We start from the raw sequence: 21,157 nt of genomic DNA on the forward strand, positions 1-21,157 counted from the left end.
GAGGTTGGGGTTACTGTTATTTTTGTTAACTTTTATTTTGCAAATCATTGAAAAAATACCATTTTAAATGACAATCATTTTTTTGTTTGCATGTAGTATAGGAATATCTGTGCCAAAAGCAGTTTTATCTGCATTTCAGTAGTTTTAGGTTTGATCCCCCCCATTCCAAAAAAAAAATCTGGCTCCATGGCGACCTGCATGTCAGGGAGTTCCGGCAAGAAATTCTAGCCATTTTCACCCCTGATTATAAGGGTGTAACGATACATCGATCTGGATCGACAATTCAACCAGTTTAGGGATGATCCAATCAAATTGATCGAACCGTAAAACACCGATCTATAGCGTCATTTTTTTCACCGTGTTTTTCGTTCAAATGTCTGAAATTTATTTTACTGATGTCTGAAATTACTAGAAAAAAATCAGGTAATTCTATTCCAAAAATCCTTTTATGGGAGGACTCAAACGTTTGACTGATCAGATGTTACAGGTCAACAGTCATTTTCTATTGAACACGCCTACACAAACAAATAGGAACATTCCAGACTTTGAAATTACTGATGTTTGAAATTACAATTATGGGAGGACTCAAAACATCTTACTGATCAGACGCTACAGGTCAACAGTCATGTTCTATTTGAAACACCTACACAAACAAATAGGAACATTCCAGTCATTAAATGTAATAAAGTAAAGTCATTTTGTATGTTATCAATTCAATATTTCTCTAATTGATTAAATCACATTACTTGAAAACCCTTCTATTAAATACCAGAGCGAATCTCACCTACAGTGGTATGAAAAAGTATCTGAAGCTTTTGGAATTTCTCACATTTCTGCATAAAATCACCATCAAATGTGAGCTGATCTTTGTTAAAATTACACAGATGAAAAAAAAGTGTCTGCTTTAACTAAAAACACCCAAACAAGTTTAGGTTTTCATATTTTAATAAGGAAAGTATGCAAACAATGACAGACGGGGGTAAAATAAGTAAGTGAACCATCACATTTAATATTTTGTGCTTCAAGTAGACGCTTCCTTTAGCTGCAGATCAGTGTGGCACATCGATCAGGACTAATTTTGGCCCATTCTTCTCTACAGAACTGCTGCAGTTCAGTCAGATTCCTGGGATGTCTGGCATGAATCACTGTCTTTGGATCATGCCACAGCATCTTAATAGGTTTCAAGTCTGGACTTTGACTTGGCCACTCCAAAACGTGTATTTCTTCTTCTGAAACCATTCTGAAGTTGATTTTCTTCTGTTTTGGATCATTGTCTTGTTGCAGTATGCATCCTCCTTTTAGCTTCAACTGTCAGACAGACGGCCTCAGGTTTTCCCGCAAAACATCCTGATAAACTTTTGAATTCATTCTTCCATTAATGATTGCAAATTGTCCATGCCCTGAGATAGCAAAACAGCCCCAAATAATGATGCTCCCTCCACCATGCTTCCCGGTGGGGATGAGGTGTTTATGTTGGTGAGCTGCTCCATTTTTCCTCCACACATGGAATTTTGTGTTACTCCCAAACAATTCAACTTTGGTTTCATCAGTCCACAAAACATTTTGCCAAAACTTCTGTGGAGTGTCCGAGTGCCTTTTTGCGAACATTAAATGAGCAACAATGTTTTTGGAGTCCTTCCATGAACACCATTCTTGCCCATTTTGTACATATAGTTGATGTGTGCACAGAGATACTGGACTGTGCAGGTGATTTCTAAGTCTTTAGCAGACACTCTAGGGTTCTTTTTTTTTACCTCTCTGAGTATTCTGCGCTGAACTCTTGCTTCACTCTTTAGTGGACGGCCACTCTTTGGGAGAAAAGCAACAGTGCCAAACTCTCTCCATTTGTAGATAACTTCTTTGACTGTCGATTGATGAACATCCAGACTTTTAGAGACGGTTTTGTATCCTTTCCCAGCTTTATATAAATCAACAATCCTTGATCACAGGTCTTCAGACAATTCTTTTGACCGAGGCATGATGCACATATGACAATGCTTCTCATCAAGACAATTCTTACCAGGTGTGTGTTTTATAGTGGACAGGGCAGCTTTAAACCACTCATCAGTGATTGGGCACACACCTGACTTAAATCGTTTTGTAAAAATTGGTTTCAATGGTGCACCGCAAGCAACATGCCACTTCCACTCATTAATATTCATGAGGTTTGCTACTGTTGCTAAGGGGGGACACGTGGCCGTTTGTCCCCGATAGGAAATGAATGGAAATCGTGTACGAAGGAGATGCTTCCAGAGCTAAACCTACCAATTCTCTCCGAAAATCATGTCCCTGGTGCCAAATTCACTAGCCAAGATGTGGAAGAACATAAAAATGTTCAATTAAAGAGATGGCTTGAGTGTCGGGGGCTGAAAAAGACGGGAAAAAGAGCCGAACTGATCCTGAGGTAGCTTTTTATAAACACTTTTTTCTTAACTGCTGACAATGACATTCTCCTGTTTCAACAAGCTATCCTTTAACAACAGCCCTATGTTTTTTAAATATTATACCCTCTGGTTGTCCTACGTCTCTGACCATTATTGGGGGTAATTTATATTGTTTGTTTTGCGTAGTGATCGCAAATGCTACTCAGTGACACCCAACGAACACTTTAAATTTTTTCATTGATAACAAATCTTAATTCTATAATTTATTTACACTACCCTCTCAATAAAGTTTTTTTTTTTTTTTTTTTTTTTACAACGAAAAATGTAACAATGGCAGTCAGATATCATTTTAATTCTTTTCAGGTCATTCATTGTCAGACACAAGCAGCACGACACACTATCACGCTAAAAAATAAGTTAAAAATATCAAAATGGCTTACCTCTTTGTCCTCTGAAAGACAGTGCCAACCCAACAAAATGTTTACTGCATAAATGTTTACTGCCGAGCTGGCATTAAAAGTCCGCGCAAGTTGATTCATTCTTCATTTTTCCTCCGAGTTATTGGTTTCGGGAAGTATGAAGAAAACATCTTTCATATGTCGTAATGTCTAGAGTCGTTTCTACAAGTTCCAAAAAATCAGTGTGTGATCGGCATGTTCGTTGTCGAATAATTACCGGAGAAAAGAAGCATAATTAACATGGTTTCTATGCGAGGGCTGGTCTATAATGTCCCACTTCTGTTTTACTTCCACTTTACGATGCGTCACGGTCTAAAAATAGCATGCGTGCGGTACGCCATTGCTCTTTAAGTCTCCTTAGGCAGAGGGTTCACTTACTTATTTTGCCCTCGTCTATCATTGTTTGCATGCTACCCTCATTAAAATATGAAAACCTATAAATGTTTTGGTGATTTTAGTTACAGCAGATACTGTTTTTACATCTGTGTGATTTTGACAAAGATCAGGTCACATTTGATGGTGATTATATGCTGAAATGTGAGAAATTCCAAAAGGTTCAGATACTTTTCCATACTACTGAAACTCATATTATTCAATGTGGATGTAATGAACACTCGCGGATTCAAGCTTGGATTCTCATTTTGGCTTTTTATTTATTACCTAAAAAAAGAAAATGTTCTATCACAAGTCACACTGAAATGTATTGCTTAAGAAAAAAATATATTCATATATATTTTCTTTTTTTTCTTTTTTTTTTTCTTTTTTTTTGAGAAACGTGGTTTGTTTCTGTTATATTTCCACCAACAACAAAAAAAATCCAGACACGAGCAAGAGCTGCTGCCTTGTTTCCCCCCCACTTAAAAAAATGCACAAAGAAATACGTAATTCACAGTTACCATTTTGGTTTTATAAATTAATACAGTCACACATGTGCTACACCGGTCTAGAGCTAGAACATTGTAAAATTGTATTCTTGAATCCGGTTCAATTTCAATAGTTGGCTACAGGAAAGAACAGGCAACTGAAACTTGTGATCAGGAATTTCTTTTTCGTCATGTTTTTTTTGTTGTTTGTTTTTAATCCTTCTCTGTAATGCTCGGTCATCTTTTGTCATCTTTTTCAACTCCACACAGAAGTGAGGCACACACAGAGTATAGTTCATACATATACAAAAAGAAAATAAATAGAATGTGACAAGGGAGGCGGAGGGGCGGGCGGGTAAACTGTCCTTTTGGTAACGTTGGATCCAGGGGAACAGGAAGTGCATGTGGTCCTCACAGGACCTTTTCTGGCTCTTTTGCGCCACTTTAACAGCGTGAGCATTTCAAAATTAGCCTTTTTTTTTTTTTTTCTTTGCAGGGACACGAGGTCAGGATGACGAAATAAAGACGATCGTTGAGGAACGCCGCAAGTTTTTACAGACAACATGAGGGCAATATTTTAAGGCACAGTAGCCTTGACATAATAGACACTCCACCAGCTCAAAAACACAAAACGACACATGCCCATGTCCTTGGGAGACATTCGCCTCTTTTACACACGTCCTGTAAAAACACACAGTATTCAGCCGCCTTTCCGTTTCTCACAGAGCTCAGCAAAAACTCATTAAACTCATTCGCTGCCAGCTGAGTTGTAACCGACTGGGATGATGCTACCTCAAGAGTTGGGAATTTGAAAATGGACTATAAATCGGGTTCCACAGGCAACTGTGTTTGCTCCTGATTCTGTGAGGGCAAAATTTGTACACAACCGCGAAACGGAAAGCAGCTTTTACAGCTTTTTTTATTTTATACCCCATATTCTGTGTCATTATCAAAGGACTTAAACAGGCAGTTAGGGGTGTAACGGTACACAAAAATCTCGGTTCGGTACGTACCTCGGTTTTGAGGTCTCGGTTCGATTCATTTTCGGTACAGTAAGAAAACAAAATGCAAAATATAAATGTGCTAGTGGTTTTTTTACACACCTTTGTGCTTTCATCAATAGAAACATTAGCCTATACAAAGCTAGAATTCTGCTCAAAAAGTAGCGGGTATTTAAAGATAATCCAACAACGATGTGCCTTTCAGACCCTGTGTATTGGTCAGCTTTCTGATAGAAAGAAGAAAAAAGAAGTCCTGTGCTAAAGGGAAAAGCAATCCCAATGACAAAGATTTTAACATGTATTTTACAAATGAAATGCCTCAATTAATCTTTTTTTTTTTTTTTTTTAATTATTATTATGAACGGTTTTCAAAAGCTTTATTGGTGGATTTTCTCAAGTTAAAGCGCCACACAGAATTTAATAAATTTAATTGTGTAAGCAGGATCTGTGTATTATTCTTATTATTAGGGCTGTCAAAATTATCGCGTTAACGGGCGTTAATTTTTTAAATTAATCACATTAAAATATTTGACGCAACCAACGCAGATTCATGTCCCGCTCAGACAGATTTAAATGACAGTACAGTGAAACGCTCACTTGTGTTTTAGTGTTTTATGGAGTTTTGCTGCCTTCTGCTGGCGCTTGGGTGCGACTGATTTTATAGGCTTCAGCACCCATTACATTGTGTAAGTAATTATTGACATCAACAATGGCGGGCTACTAGTTTATTTTTTTATTTAAAATTTTACAAATTTTATTAAAACGAAAACATTAAGAGGGGTTTTAATATAAAATTTCTATAACTTGTACTAACATTTTTCTTTTAAGAACTACAAGTCCCTCTATCCATGGATTGCTTTAACAGAATCTTAATAATGTTAATGCCATCTTGTTGATTTATTGTTATAATAAACAAATACAGTCCTTATGTACCGTATGTTGAATGTATATATCCATCTTGTGTCTTATCTTTCCATTCCAACAATAATTTACAGAAAAATATGGCATATTTTATAGATGGTTTGAATTGCGATTAATTGCGATTAATTAATTTTTAAGCTGTAATTAACTCGATTAAAAAATGTTAATCGTTTGACAGCCCTACTTATTATTTAATTACAGTTGTTTTAGCTCATTTCAATTTATTTTATTTAAATGGGCTATTATTTATTTTGTGTTTATATTTTACAAATGTGATATAGTATTCATTTATATTGTGTATTTATGTTGTATAACTTTAGTTCCTATGTGAATATTAGTTCCGACTTGTTTTGTTGTGGTTGGAGGGTTTTGTGTTGAACACGGGCCGTGTTGGTTATTATTATAGCATAGAAAACAGCAGTAAATCAACAAAGACAAGTCAACTGTGCCTCGATCTACCACTCAAGAGATCTGATGGACTCAAAAAGTGGGTTACGATTGCATATTAGTTTGAAAATTGACCGGATCCACCGCATTTTTACACAAGTGACTCCCGGTCTGCCAGATCCTAGCTACCGGTAGTAGTATTGACGCAGGAGGGTCGCGTCTCGCGTCAAATAATAAACTCTGCCGTTCTTTTCGCCTGCGTCGTGTTGAGCCGCTTCTGGGATGCGTCTAGCACGCGGCCGCACTGCGACTGGGTGACCGTGTTGGTCCTCATTATAGTAGAGAAGACCGAGTAAATATAATCAACACAAAGAAACTGTAACCCGATCGACTCACAGCCTTGAAAAGTAATGGTTACGTTACGTCAGAAACTCGTTCGGTACGCCTCCGTTCTGAACCGAGCACCACGTACCGAAATGGTTCAATACAAATACATGTACCGTTACACCCTTACAGGCAGTGTAAAAAGGGGCTTTGAAAGTGGAGCCTTGATAAGTCGACACAGAAAAACGAACAAAAAGTTTCCGTCCCCGTTGTCCCTAATTTTTTCGTGAAAGGTAAGGCCACTTAACAAAAAGATGAGGTTGACCCCAAAGAAAGGTAATCTCTCACTGCAATCTCTCGGGAGTGCAATCGTGGCGGCGCGCTTGATAGTTCGAACTTAAGTCCTGTGGAAAAAGTTCCACTCGAGTCTCTGGGAGCGCGTCCATACGTGATCCTCGGGCTCCTGCCGTGAAATGGGGCTTAATAGTTTCTAGGGGGGATATTGGGTGCGTCGTGGAGATCCAACATCATTGTCACATAACAGGAATGTTCAGTTGAGGGGGGGCACACTTGAGTTCATCTGTTCTGGTTTGCCGTTAATACTAATGAGGGATGGTTTTTCTGTCTCCCCGGAACACATACAGGTAAAAATTACAAAAACCTTAACAAAAGCAGCAGTTTGTTGTTATATATATTTATATATATATATTTTAAATTCATGCATGTGAACCTTCACCTTTCTTCTTATTCCATTCATCCCCGCGTCATCCGCATGCAAAGAAAACTTTCTGCCACTTTTTTTGTCCTTTTTTTTTATGTCAAGTATGTAGCAGCAAAACTGTGATATGTTCATGGATGTCGCGGTGGAGGCACTAGGTAACACACTGATCACATTTTTTCCCCCACACTTTACCGATAAAAATAGAATTGCTAGGAGGATTGGAAATGGTGGGAAGGGAGCTAGCTGATTGGACAAACTCGAAGATGAAAAATACGGAGGGAGGGGACAACAAACACAAATAAATCTTATCCAATTGTCACATTTATGTACACGATCTACTTGGATTGCATGTCATTAGACCGCTTTGTACTCCGACGAACGACTAAATGGATGTTTATTGGTTCAACCACAAAGCCACAAAGGGCTGCTGTTTTTTAAAAACAGCGAGATAAGAATACAAATAGAAAATAGATTTTTTTTTTAATCATTAAATGTCATAATCTGTTTTTGTAAAGATTTTAATACCTCCTAAAGCACTTTCTGTTCATCCTTGAATCATTCCGATCACTGAGGTTGATATCAAGACTTCCATATTTTTTCTGCACGCTAGTTAGAACTCGATCCTGTGCAAATCAACGTTTTGAACTGTTCTATGAAAACCTGAATGCTTTGTGAACAATGCTACATTTTTTTATCTGCTTGATAAAATAGTACATTAAAAAAAATGACAAAAGACATTGAACCAGCCTGTAACAGGTCAGAAGCGGACTGCTCGAGTGAGTTTGGAGATCAGTGAAGAATGCCCGTCGTGATATTCCAAAGTGTTCGGCAGCTCTGCCATTTTCGAGGGTTTGGGGGGGGGGGGGGGGGTGTTACACTGAGGCATCTGGTGCTTGTGTCCAGTTGGGAAGTCCACTTGGAGCTCAAAGTCACTGTCCAGAGTGCGCCTTATTTCTCTCTCGCACACACAAAACAGCCCCCCCAAAAATACCACCACCACCCACGGAATTCTGCTATGCTCAAATTCAATGTTTCGTCTTCCTTGTGAGATCGTACGTGAAGAGTCCAAATCCATGCATCAGAGAAGGTCCTGGTGCTGCAAAGGATGTTGGGATTGAAGTCTCCATGGAGGGGGCTAAACTCTCAACGCCTCTCAGGCCATGACGAACTCAGACTTTAAGTCAGCCTTGACTTCAGGCTTCCACACGGAGTCGTCAAAGTCCAGGTCCAGGGAGCCGTCGCTGGACACGCTGCTGTTACTGTTGCTGCGGCCCGCCTTGCGGTTGGGCAGCCAGTGGTAGGGGCCGCGCTGGTCCCGACGGGCCTTCCGGCGCAGTCGCTTCTGCTGCATTAGCAGCTGCAGGCGCTCCACCTTGCAGCGGGTTGCGCGGTTCTCCGTCTGCCGGACTCTGTCGCCTGGTTTTGGAGATGAGAAAACAAAGTCAGATTGGAAAACCAACACAGTTTGATTACTTGACTACAAAAATTCAGTAAGAACTGAAGCAATACTACACATTTTTAGTACTGAAAAAGTGGACTCTGGCATTAGTGTTGCAACAATAATCGATTAGCTCGAGTAATTCTATTAGAAAAAAAGCATCGAATCAAATTTTGCTGCTTCGAGTATTCGTTTAATTAGAGTGGGGTTGTAATGGTTTGATTTGAATGTGTTTGGATTTAGTTTTATTGATTAGGGCAACAGTGAATATGACATAACTTATTTAACATGGCTGAATCTAGCTGCTCTCTGTTAAGGCCAACAAAAGGTAAGTTTCTGTTTGAGCTAATATTAAATTTTTATGCATTCGTAATATAGTTTATAGGTATATTCAGCAGTTTTTTGTGGAAATATGTGTTGGAATGATTTGTTAAAGCATTGTTAAAAAAAAAAAAAAAAGTTAGCATTTCATAGCATTTATGCTAGCAGACTTTTGCTATGCAAGTTAGCCATATGTTCTCTTGTTGTACTTAGATCCTCATGTATTTTTTTTAAATACTGTTTGAGGCTCAGGTATTTTATTTTTAAATGAAAGTGCAATTCTGCTTAGTTTGAAGAAACACTCAATTTGATTTTGTATTCAAATTTAATGCTCTTCTGAAAGTGCTTCTGAAAGTCTTAGCAAGCCTTTGTTTTACATCTCCTAAAATGTATCTGCATCGCATTAAATGTTTCTAATCCGATTACTCGATTATTTGAACTAGTTGATAGATTGAATGAATGAATTTATTGTCATTGTCATCATCATCAAAAAAATCATTGACAGTTTCAGAGAGTGAAATTTTAAGATTTTGAGATTAATTGAATACTAAAATAATCGATAGCTGCAGCCCTATATGGCATATTCACAGTCTAATAGATTAACCCGTTTCACCAAATTTCTTTTCAATATTTAGCCCTTCAAAAAATGTTTATATTTTTGTCCATTCAGCTAAAACTAGGCACTTGGATCAAAAAATTGTAAAATGAGATTTCATGCTGTCCTTTTTTTGCTTTTCACAAGCTTTCCAAAACGGCAAAGATATTTGAAATCTGATTAAAGTAGCACAACGGTCAAAATTCAGTGATAAAATATGAGTGGAATATGATGGCCAAAAAGACATGTTAGGACTTTTAGAAAAAGTCAAGTCAAAAATTTATTTATTACCACAGACTAGGCCTGCATAATATATCGTTTAAACATCGCCATCGCAAATATGCGTATGCACAATAGTCACATCGCAGGACGTAGAATTGTTTTTTTTTTTTGTGTTATTTTTAATATGTAAACTTTTGTTTTACTTCATAAAAGCAGCAAGTTTGCAGATCCTGGATCCTTTTATATGCAGCAAGCCTGGATTAAACGGCATTATACAGTATATGTTTGATCTGATTAATCGATAGAATTTTCAGTCGATTACTCGATTACTAAAATATTCAATAGCTGCAGCCCTAATCTAGATAATGTCATATCTCAAATTAATACTCAGCGAGACACGTGGTTTTGGTGGATGGCTCCATAGTATACTGTAAAGAGGTTAGAATAAAGGCAGCAGAACCACAATATATTGGAAAGCTCCATTAGTCTGGGAATAAAATAATGAAATAACGGGCTCCCATGTCGATAAAGCAAAGCGCGGCGGCCCAATGCCTCGCTGTAGCTCCGGTCCGATATCGCATATTTGCGCGTATAAAAAAAAAAGCACACACACTCATACACACTGGGCAAAACAGTGAATGCACACTCACGCGCACACAGCAACAGCCGCAGTAGCTTTTAACGTGGATCGATGGCAAATTAAAAAGACCTATTGATTAAACCTTAGCTCTAGTGCAGCCATCCATCTCAGGCGCAGGACAACGCTATTGGCTTTCAATAGAAAATGCAAGCGAATGGAAATTGTACTCGATGAGAGAGAGCGAGAGACAGTGAGATTGGGTTTTTCTTCTATTTTTTCCTTCCTTTATGGCTTCCTACTTTAAGTTCATTGACCCACAGCTTCACCGCCTTCCCACATCCCACTACTTATTTTTGCATCTTTACCCCACGACCCTCTTTCACCTCCTCAGGGACGCGGCTAGCTCGGGCAGTGTGAAGAAGGGCACTGGAGGAGAGGGTTAAGGAATTCCTCCCCCGGAGGCATAATGGGGATGGAGGGCGGGGGCTGGCAGTGGCAGTTTCTCCAATCAATCGTGCCCTCCTTTGCTTCAGCCCCACTAGAATGACTTGTGGTCCCTGCGTGGGCTTCTTTTACTAATACAAGTAACTGTAAACAGGAAATTGGCTGGCATTTGATGCAGAAGATCAGCAAGGATGTTAAAATGACATCGCAGGGGGTCTACTAAAGTCAGACTATTTTTCCTTTGTGACACTGTTATACATCACAGCAAGGCTTTTTTGCTCCCTTTCTGGTCCTCCTGATGTCCCAAAATATGGCCGCACATTTAGTATTACTTCCAAAAAGCACTCACTAATACAATAGAAGAATAAAGGCAGTTTGATGGTGTAGTAGGAGGTCTATGGCCTTTGGCTTGGCAAGTGTTTAGGGAATGTGCTTTGGAGCGCCACCAAAATCAGTCTGTGTGTGTGTTTGCGTGCAAGCATATGTGTGTATGTGTGTGAGACCATTCATCAGCGTCACTACCGGAGCCCTGGGCGGCTGGGCCGGACACAGCTGGCCACAGGGATCTCCAGTCTATGTTTATGACAGTAGGGCTATTATTAGGGCTGGCTAAGAGGGACAGAACATACACGCATGCATGCATGCTGGCTGGCTGGCCCAGAGCCTGACTGTAGAGCTTTGACGTGAGCACATAACCTTGGAGGAATCAGAGAGAAGAAGCAAGCAAAAGGGACTCACAATTCCATTTCTTCCTCTTACGCTTTGACAGGAGCCCTGTGGTAGCCACAGAATCTTAGAAGAAGAAGAGGTGATTTATGAATAATTGATGTGCCAGCCCAGCAACAAGACTAAGGGCTGAGATACTGAGAAGGGCAATAGGAGCAGCAAGATAAAAGGGACAGAAGAGAAGAGGAACATGGTAACTTCTCATAATAATAAGGGTGTAACGGTACATGCATTTGTATTGAATCGTTTCGATACGTGGTGCTCGGCTCGGAACGGTGGCATACCGAACGAGTTTCTGACGTAATGTAACCCTTACTTTTCGAGGCTGTGAGTCAATCGGGTTACAGTTTCTTTGTGTAGATTATATTTACTCCGTCTTCTCTACTATGATGAAGACCAACACGGTAGGACAGTATAACCCAGAAACGTCAACGGCGCGGCAACGTGGCCGCCGCGAGAACGCAGTGAAACGCGGGCGTTAAAGTCAATCAGCCAATGGTGTTGGTGGTGTTATACTTATATAGCGCTTTTCCACCTTTCAAGGCACTCAAAGCGCTTTACACTACATCGCCATCTACCTACTGGTGACGCAGCACCAGGAGCAATGTGGGGTTCAGTATCTTGCTCAAGGATACTTAGGCGAGTTCATCAGGGGAGAGAATTGAACCCACAACCTATGGGTTCGGGGACAACTACTCTACCACTGAGCCACGCCATCCCCATCCCCAATGCACACCAGTCGCAGTGCGGCCGCGTGTTAGACGCGTCTCAGAAGCGTCTCAGCGCGACGCACGCGAAAAGAACGGCAGTTTATTATTTGACGCGAGACGCGACCCTCCTGCGTCAATACTACTACCGGTAGCTAGGATCGGGCAGACCGGAAGTCACTCGTGTAAAAATACGGTGGATCCGGTCGATTTTCAAACTAATATGCAATCGTAACCCACTTTTTGAGTCCATCGGATCTCTTGAGTGGTATATCGGGGCACAGTTGACTGGTCTTTGTTGATTTACTGCTGTCTTCTTTGCTATAATAATAACCAACACGGCCCCGTGTTCAATACAAAACCCTCCTACCACAAGAAAACAAGTAGTAACTAATATTCACATAGGAACTAAAGTTATACAACATAAAATATACAATACAAATGAATTAGGGCTGCAGCTATCGAATATTTTAGTAATCGAGTAATCGACTGAAAATTCTATCGATTAATCGAGTAATCGGATAAAACAAATATATTTTTAGGTGAAGAGCAATTATAAATTTACATGAGAACACAAGGCATTTCATCTAATCTTGAACCATTTTCAGTCAATCAATATCTTTATTTTCGATGTATATTGTTGAAAACAGCCAACAATTGCCTCTCAGATGTAACTAGAATAAAATAAAAAAAAGACTAATTCACTGCTTTAACTCAAAAAACCTTTAGATCTTATTAAAAAAAAAATATATATATATATATATATATATATATATACCTAAAAATGTCGTTACGCTTGATAACACACGTCACTTAAAAGTTAGCATTTTTTCCCACGTGTTTCAACTGAATTTCTATTTGTGTCAAGCCATTTTTAAGGTCTAGTTAAGTTTTAAGTTACTCCAAACTGTAAGTCCTGATAGGATTTTGAGTTTTTGCAGTGTTCAAAATAAATGTATGATACAGGCTGTATTGGAGCACATTAGGGACCAGTGCTACTTGGTGTTTTATCCAGCAATGACTACTGAGCTAAAATTGATAGTTAGCATTATTGAGTTTTTATTTTACACCCTCATCACTCCACAACGCTATGTTATGTTAAAGCCTGTATGTAAGACACGTTAGCCACGCATCGACAGTGGTCATAATTAATGGAAACCTAGCCCTCCACAGGGCTAACGTTACGTGAGCTGGTGACGTTAATCTTATTTATTAGTGCTTAGCGCTCTTTATTAGCGCTTAGCGCTCTACTGCTTTAAGATGGCGGCTGTTTACTAAAGCTGCCCAGACGCGGCCGAGTCTGTCATTTTGCATCTAGTTCGACATACATGTGATCTCAAGGAGAATCATCGGACGCTACCTGCTATCAACGTAGCATCGTGCGGGCTAGTATTTAGCAACGTCGACGTCGTTTGTAGCGGCTGTCGGCTGATGTAAGTTTTTTTTTTTTTTGCTTCTTCCTCTACGCACGTGACATCAGCACGTTGTCCCGCATTAAAAGTAGTCCGAGCAAAACATGATGCTTAGAGCTGTCAAAATAAACGATTACTCAAGGTGAATAAAATTACTCGGATCAGTTTTTAAACTCGAGTTACTCGAGCTGCTCGAGTATTCGTTTCAGCTCTAAAATCAATACTACATCACATTTGTAAAATATAAACACATAATAAAATAAATAATAGCCCATTTAAATAAAATAAATTGAAATGAGCTAAAACACCTGTAATTAAATAATTATACACAGATCCTGCTTACAAAAATTAAATTTATTAATTTCTGTGTGGCGCTTTAACTTGAGAAAATCCACCAATAAAGCGTTTGAAAACCGTTCATAAGAAAAAAAAGATTCATTGAGGCATTTCATTTGTAAAATACATGTTAAAATCTTTGTCATTGGGATTGCTTTTCTCTTTAGCACAGGACTTATTTTTTCTTCTGTCTTTCAGAAAGAAAGCTGACCAATACGCGGGGTCTGAAAGGCAAATTGTTACTTTTTGAGCAGAATTCTTGCTTTGTATAGGCTAATCTTCCTATTGTTGAAAGCACAAAGGTGTGTAATAAACAACTAGCACATTTATATTTTGCATTTTGTTTTCTTACTGTACCGAAAATGAACCGAACCGTGACCTCAAAACCAAGATACGTACCGAACAGAGATTTTTGTGTACCGTTACACCCCTACATAATAATGGTGCAAATATTAGCTTCTTCCACGGCTGTAAATGACAAATCTTGCATGATCTTATAAGTGGAATGCTTTGGAAATCAAAAGTCAGGTGGTAAAATTCACAGCACTATTCAGTTACCACATCTTATAGGCCTGCAGTCTGTTGATTAAGCAACAGAGAGAAGTCGCAGACGATCAGAACGGGAAAGCTGGATGTCCTTCATTGTTGTTGTCCTTTGTCTACAGAGCCCTCTGGTTATATAAGATTCCACGTATGGTGTAAATGCCAGCTAAATCGGGTTATTTACTATTATAAGACAAAACTGAACTGTTTTTCTTGATAGAGCAAAGGCTTTGAAATACGGTTTTGGTTGACATGTCAATAACACAAAAAAGCTGCATTAGGGTGTACTTAAACAATAGCTAAGAGCTATCATGTCTGTGCAAACTCCAAGTCGTCCATGAGAGACTGCAGCGTCAGTCCGTCGATTCAACTTTTGAGGACAAGGACCGACGCTGCATAATGATTGAAATCATTAAAAGTTTGTATAGAAGCGCTAGGCATTCACAGACTGCATCGACTAACACAGTCAAAAACAATCGAACCAAGGACTGCAAGTTTCTTTAAGATAGTCAAATGACTTTAACTTGACATTCCGAGATAGTGACGCCAGACATATGGGAAAAACAATGTAGTTTGGCAGTACAGGAAACCGCCCATCAAAAACAGGCAGGGGTTAAGATGAGCGTTGTGACAGCAAGTGAAAGGCCGCTGACAGCCCTGCAGGGACACGATCTTCAATGACTTTTAGACTTCATTTGCATTCTCCAGTCTTTTCTCCTTGTCGAAAATGAAAGGGCACCTGATGTGCTTGACTGGCTTTTCGCTCGATAGCGCCGTGCTGTACTGCGTCACCGGTCGCTGAGTTCTTGTCGCACGTGTGTACAGGGTCTTAGCGGCGGATAACGGGTGCAACGCAATCGGTTCAAGCCGGTCGGAGCTTAAATGCAGAAAGGCCAAGATCTCCCATTCTTGCTCACCCGCCCTTCTCGTTTGGCTTGCCCAGGACGCTAACGTGACCTGACAAATCTAAAGGAGACAAGCGGGGGTGAAGAGATCCGGAAAGGGGGAGGCGAGCGCTTTCAGAGGTCCATTCTGTGGGCCTGTGTTGAACTAAGGCAGCTGCAGTGGGAGAAGGCCTAAAAGGCAGCACTATAATCCCAAAGCCCTCCCTTCCTCTACTTCACAATGGCTCAGCCTGGTGCCCCCTGTATGCAGCCCCTGTCTCTGGCCCCAACACAATGGCTTTGGCTGGGCAGGGGGGCTGGACGGAGGTCCACCCTCCCCAGTAATGGAATTTATCTAACAATTAGCCTGCCAGGCCATGAGTCCTGGCCTGCAAAATCCTCAAACTCAGCAACTCCTTTCACTGGAGTAATGAAACCAAGCTTTTAACCAGGCGTTTGAGGCCAGGCGTGTCGAGCTTTTTTATTTACGCTTGTCTTGTCCTCCCTGCACATGAACTTGCAGTTGAAAAGGGTAAAGGCTCTCTGGAGAGAACCCAGCTATGTGACATTTTCAAGAGGCCGTCTCAAGTATAAGTGCACACACATACTGAGCCGGACGGAACTGACTAGTTAGTCCTGCGGCTGAATGGAGGCAGGCCTCTGTGAAGTGGAGTTAAGCCGCAGTGTTAAGTCCAGCAAGTCGTCCATCAGGTGTCAGCAGATGAGGTTGCTTGGGCACACTGAGTCAATGGCTTCCTTGAAACGGCGGGAAGAAGAGGATTCAAGTGGCCACAAAGAGACCAGAGTTCATTGTCTCAGCGAGCCACACCGGCTCAGTTGGTTCCCCTATTCAATTCAGTTCCCCGAAGTTTAGTTGGTGAGCAGGAAGTTAGACCAAGGGCTGTAGAGTTAAAACAGGGCACAAGACAAGCTTTTGTTTCACCCATTCTTTTTTTTTTTGCCCCTTCTACTGAAACCCATGCTCAATCCGTAGGCAGTTGGCTGACTGACGGACAGGATTTAACACCTGAATGATGAATGAAGGCTTAGTGTTGTAGTTTTAACAACCCCCAAGTGCTTAAGTTCAGAATAAATCTATTTAAAGGCCAAGTGAACACGGAGCATGAAAAGTGTTGATGCACAAGACAGGCATGGAAAACTGAGCAGGGGAAGATGAATAGGAGGAAGATGGACAGATGGATTTTACAGGCGAAGCTGTTTTTGGACAGCAAATGGGAAGAGTGGGGGGTGAAATAGCGTAGGCTGTCGAGTGCAGATGTAGACACAGGACAAGGGGAGAGTGGGAGTAACGAGGTGGAGGCAGTGAGGGAAAGGTCTTCCCTAAGTTAGGAAAATAAGCATGTGTTATTCCAACTGTTCACTGGACACTTGTGAGGGCATAAAGGGTAATACAGGAGGATGCTGGACTAACTGTACATTCCCAGTCAGTCAGCTGCTAAAACTGAACCTCTATTCTGCTCACACAAAAGCAATCATTATACAGCATTCAATGCAGTTCAGGACCGAACCCAGTGGACTACTTCACCAAACTCCATTTCCCCATCAGGCGATAAGGAGACCGCACAAGACAATGCCCTTTTCTATTAGCCTAACCCTAACCCAACACACTAACTCACTGTTATTTGTACTCGACATCTGTCTGACACTCTAAATCATGTGTCTCTGGCCGTAAAGGTGCTTCAATTTTTTACTATTTATTTTTTCAACAAAAGAATGTCATCCGAATTGCAGCACCAGCCCTACCCTTGGGCATGGGTACTCACTCCAGTGTTGTTCCGGCCCTCCTCGTCCTGACTTGTACATACCCCTGTCGTCTTAAAGCAGTCCAAGCCTAATCTACTCTTAACATAGATTTGCCTAGGGTTGAAGGGGTAAACCTATCTTGATTCTCATAAACAACTCCAACCTGCTGTGTGACAAGTGATGCCTGACTGAGAAACTCTAGAAAGGTTTTAAAACATATTTCTTAGTAATACAACATCGCACTCTGTTCTCCTTCATTGGAACACAAAAGGCTACACTAACTCCTTAGGTTCAGTGTTGTCAGTAACGCGTTAGTTAGTAACGCGTTACTGTAATCTGATTACCTTTTTTCAGTAACGAGTAATCTAACGCGTTCACTTTTCTACACCAGTAATCTGATTAAGGTTAGTTTCCTTAGTGTCTCTGCGTTACTATTTTTTTCATTGCCTCCTAGCGTATGTAGAATGAAGAATATTGTAGTCATGTACTAAGAGCATTTTGAATAGAAAATGCTAAAATAAAAGGTTCCCGGTATGTGTTTCCATGACAACCTCTTAGCTATTTCCTGTTTTGGTCTCACGTCACGTGTTGTGGGACTGAGGCGGGTGGACATTCGCGCCAAGTGTTGAGACGTTGCAAGAGAATGAAGATCTGTGGATATCCATGAATGAAGGTGAGTATTTTTCCTTCATTCTGGAGGGAATCAGCAAAAGGTTGGACCCCCTACATGCGCGGCCGTTTCATAGCTTTGCCGTAGCAACGACGGACAGTCATCGCTCCAAGTTGGCAAGCTTTGTTTACATCATGCGTGTTGCACATTTATGCCGTGAGGTGATGTGTTCGTTTAGCATCTGTGGGATGTGTTGTAAGTCCGATTGAGTGTAAAGTGCTTGGTTGCCGCCACGTTTTGTGGCCAAATTGACCGCGTGTGTGTTGAGAGGAGTACTTCCGGGTTGTTAATGTGCACGGCTGCACGCGCATCCGCACCCGCCACCACCTTTGTGTTTATTGCACTGTACAATTCACTTGTGTGTTGTTGATTAATGTGCCGTCAGTTTGCATTGTTTTACATTGGCACTGATATGCTGTTAACCATAACCCAAAATTCAGAAGTTTTGACATTAGGCTTAATCTTAGAGTTAGCGGGGTTTAATTGGTCGGTGGAGTTGATTTCAACAAATTCCAAGCAGTTTGTCAGATATTTCTTAGTTTCAGGGCTCCGGAGTGGCTAAGCTAGCGCGAAATTCTGATTTTCCCCTTTAAATTCAATCATCGGAAAGTCAATTACATGTGATGACATTTTTCTGTTGTCATTCTTATGTTTAGGCGGCAAAGGGAGAAAAATGGGTAAAAAGTAACTGATAGATTACTTTTAAAGTAACTTAGTTACTTTGATAATGAAGTCATCAGTAAAGTAACTAGATTACTTTTTTGAGGCGTAATCAGTAATTAAATTACCTTTTCAAGTAATCTGTGACAACACTGCTAAGGTTAAAGGCAAAAAGTGTTAACATCAGATCAAGAAAAGGAACTGTAAATGAACACAGTCTTTCAAGGCAACAGCAGGAACAACTGTGTCATGAGGGCTTCAAAAGGATGTGCAATGAATTAATGTGCTGGTTTGTGTGTGTGCGATTCCATTTCATGTTTTCATGTGTCGAGTCACTCACCAGGGGGCTTGCACATGCGGATCTGACTCTGGCACTGCACCAGTGGATGAAGGGTCGGTGGAGGGCTGCTGGAGTTACCAGCGGGCACAGAGGTAGCTTTGGCAGAGAGTCCAGTTGTGCCGACCACTGGTGGTGATGGAGGCGGTGACGGGGATGGTGAGCTGGGTGTGCTGCATTGGGTTTGGTAGCGAAGCTGCGTAAGGGATGGTGGCATGCCCTGGTAGTGGCGTGTGGCGCTCAGGAGATCGTTGAGAATCTGAAGAATAGTACCAATATCTCGTCTCGGACGCCCGTTGCTGTCCTGGCAGTTAGGGTGTAAAGTGCCTGTTAAGAGAGGGATGAGAGTATTACAGCATATCTATGTATAAAGCAGCACTCATAAAGTCGAGGGTGGAGTGCAGATGTTGATTGCTGAATGTGTCAATAAACCTCACCTGAAAATGTCCCTGAAAAAACTCCAGGGGCGTGGTTAACAAAGCTCTCAATGATGGCACCAGGCTTACGGGAGCGTGCTGATGAACTGCTGCCACTACTGTGGCTGTTGGTGCTGCAGCTGGCCTAGACACAAAAAAATAAACGTAATGTGAGTCTACATCATATTTAAGCCAATTTCAGTGGAAAAAAACTTCGAGCATCCAAAACTGAACGAAATTTACGTCACAGTGCTGCACATATTACTAGTGCAATGTTCTTAAAAAGAAAAATGATCTGTGGCCCATACTACGCAGCAAAACGACAAGGTATGAAGTTACAAATTTAAAAAAGGATTAAAATTTGCAACTTTAAAAACTAATTAGACATCTGAGAGTGAACGTCAAACCTCTGTGATATCAAATATATGAGTTATGTCCTTTTAAACTACTGTAACCTGAATATCTAGTGCAGGGAACCAGTAGGCCTAATCCAGTTTATAAAATAAAGTTACATTTCACATTTCAGATGATTTGGTTATCTTTAGCTCAGATTTTTTAAAAACTATTATTTTAGGTGCAATATCAACTGCCAAAGACTTTAAATTTTGATTCAGTATTGTATACAGTTGGATTATGTTTCTGGCTTACCTCAGGGCACAAAACAGGGGCTACAGGGCTGGCCTGGGCAATGTTGTGGCTAGCCTGGCCTGAGGAAGGCTGATGGTAGTGGTGGTGGTCCCGCAAGGGATGGGGAGTAGAACGGAACAGGCTCCCAGGGACATGCGACGTGCGAGGAGAACGAGCAGGAGGTGGAGGGGTGGCTGGGCTGCAGTGAGGAACTGATGAGGGGGACTGATGGTACATCGGGGGCAGAGACTGGTGGTGTGTGGATGGGAGAGGGAAGATTGAGGTGCTAGTGGAAGAGGATGTGGAGGGGCCCGGCTGAGGCAAATGGGGATTGTGTAGATTATTAGGGTGGAGGTGGGAATGCGGTTGAGGTCCACAAGGCTGCCCTGTCGGCTGTCCCATCGTGGCATCTGAATTGCTTCGGGTGATCAGGTGCCTGTGCTGGAGCTGTGGACCACCCGACTGCTGTGCTGCCAGCTGTAGCTGGACGAACATCATGTGATCCCCCACACGGAGTGCCAGAGTGAGGGGAGAGCGTCCGGACAGGAAGTCGCTGACCTGTAGATGGAAAATAGATTTAATTTCCTATACATAATCTGTGAGACAGTTCACTTCAGTGGTGTGGATGGCACAACGCCAATTACATTGTAAAGTGCTTCATTTGCCCCCCCCCCCCAAAAAAAAACACCATTCATGAAATAATGCTTACAATTGGCCAAGAGCTATAAACCGCTCCTCATGACCCTGCTAGATTGAAGGACTCACAAGATTCAAAGAGAGTTCATCCTTGTCTCTGGTTCACATACTAAGTTGACTTCAGTATTTAGCAACAAACTGACCAAGATTAATACACACTCAATGGCAGAAGCAAAAGAGAAGTTTTGCAGTCAAAAACGAAGACGCTTCCCAGCGCGTTGACTTCCTCTTCTGTCAATGAACAGTGGACAGCCGTTGAAGCACAAACAACAGAGCTTTGAGCTCCCACTCTCATGGAGACACAGACGCACCACATTAGGCCAATCCTGCAATCAATCACCATTCTGTAACACTGAGCTATTTACATCTGCTGGATGAGGCCGACTGTTTGAAAACACACAAACAGAGCCCACTCTCAGTCACCCCCTACTGCCCTTGGGTTCGTTCTTAGTCAGCAGTGTCATTCAGTGCAGGGACAAAAGCCACCCTTCTCTCTGGCTTACAGCCTGAAAAAATCCGTCCAGCGTCCAGGAAATACACCCCGCCCGCCTCGCACGCAAAAGAATGGACAATTGTCTAAGGTGGATCTGGAAGGGATGCCCATTTTTTGAGCACTCACAACAGTAAGATAGGCCAAATGGGCATGTATGTGTGGAGAGAGCTTTTGACTGAACCAACGGTGGCCTGAATGGAATTCCACATAGACACAGCTGACTTGTC

General features: G+C 41.3%; 1 protein-coding gene across 2 annotated transcripts in view; it reads right to left on the minus strand.

Moving 5' to 3' along the window:
- Positions 1-7,931: 7,931 nt before the first annotated feature.
- midn (midnolin) overlaps positions 7,932-21,157 on the minus strand; it is a 32,743-nt gene continuing 19,517 nt past the window's right edge. For both annotated transcript variants that reach the window (XM_057840916.1, XM_057840915.1), the window contains exons 5-8: positions 19,763-20,299; positions 19,136-19,259; positions 18,702-19,025; positions 7,932-8,475 (exon numbers count right to left, since the gene is read on the minus strand). In XM_057840916.1, coding sequence (XP_057696899.1) covers positions 8,213-8,475; positions 18,702-19,025; positions 19,136-19,259; positions 19,763-20,299 — 1,248 coding nt within the window. In that variant the 3' untranslated portion in view covers positions 7,932-8,212. The remainder of the gene's footprint in view (positions 8,476-18,701; positions 19,026-19,135; positions 19,260-19,762; positions 20,300-21,157) is intronic.

This window comes from Corythoichthys intestinalis, chromosome 7, assembly GCF_030265065.1.
Source record: "Corythoichthys intestinalis isolate RoL2023-P3 chromosome 7, ASM3026506v1, whole genome shotgun sequence".
NCBI lineage: Eukaryota > Metazoa > Chordata > Actinopteri > Syngnathiformes > Syngnathidae > Corythoichthys > Corythoichthys intestinalis.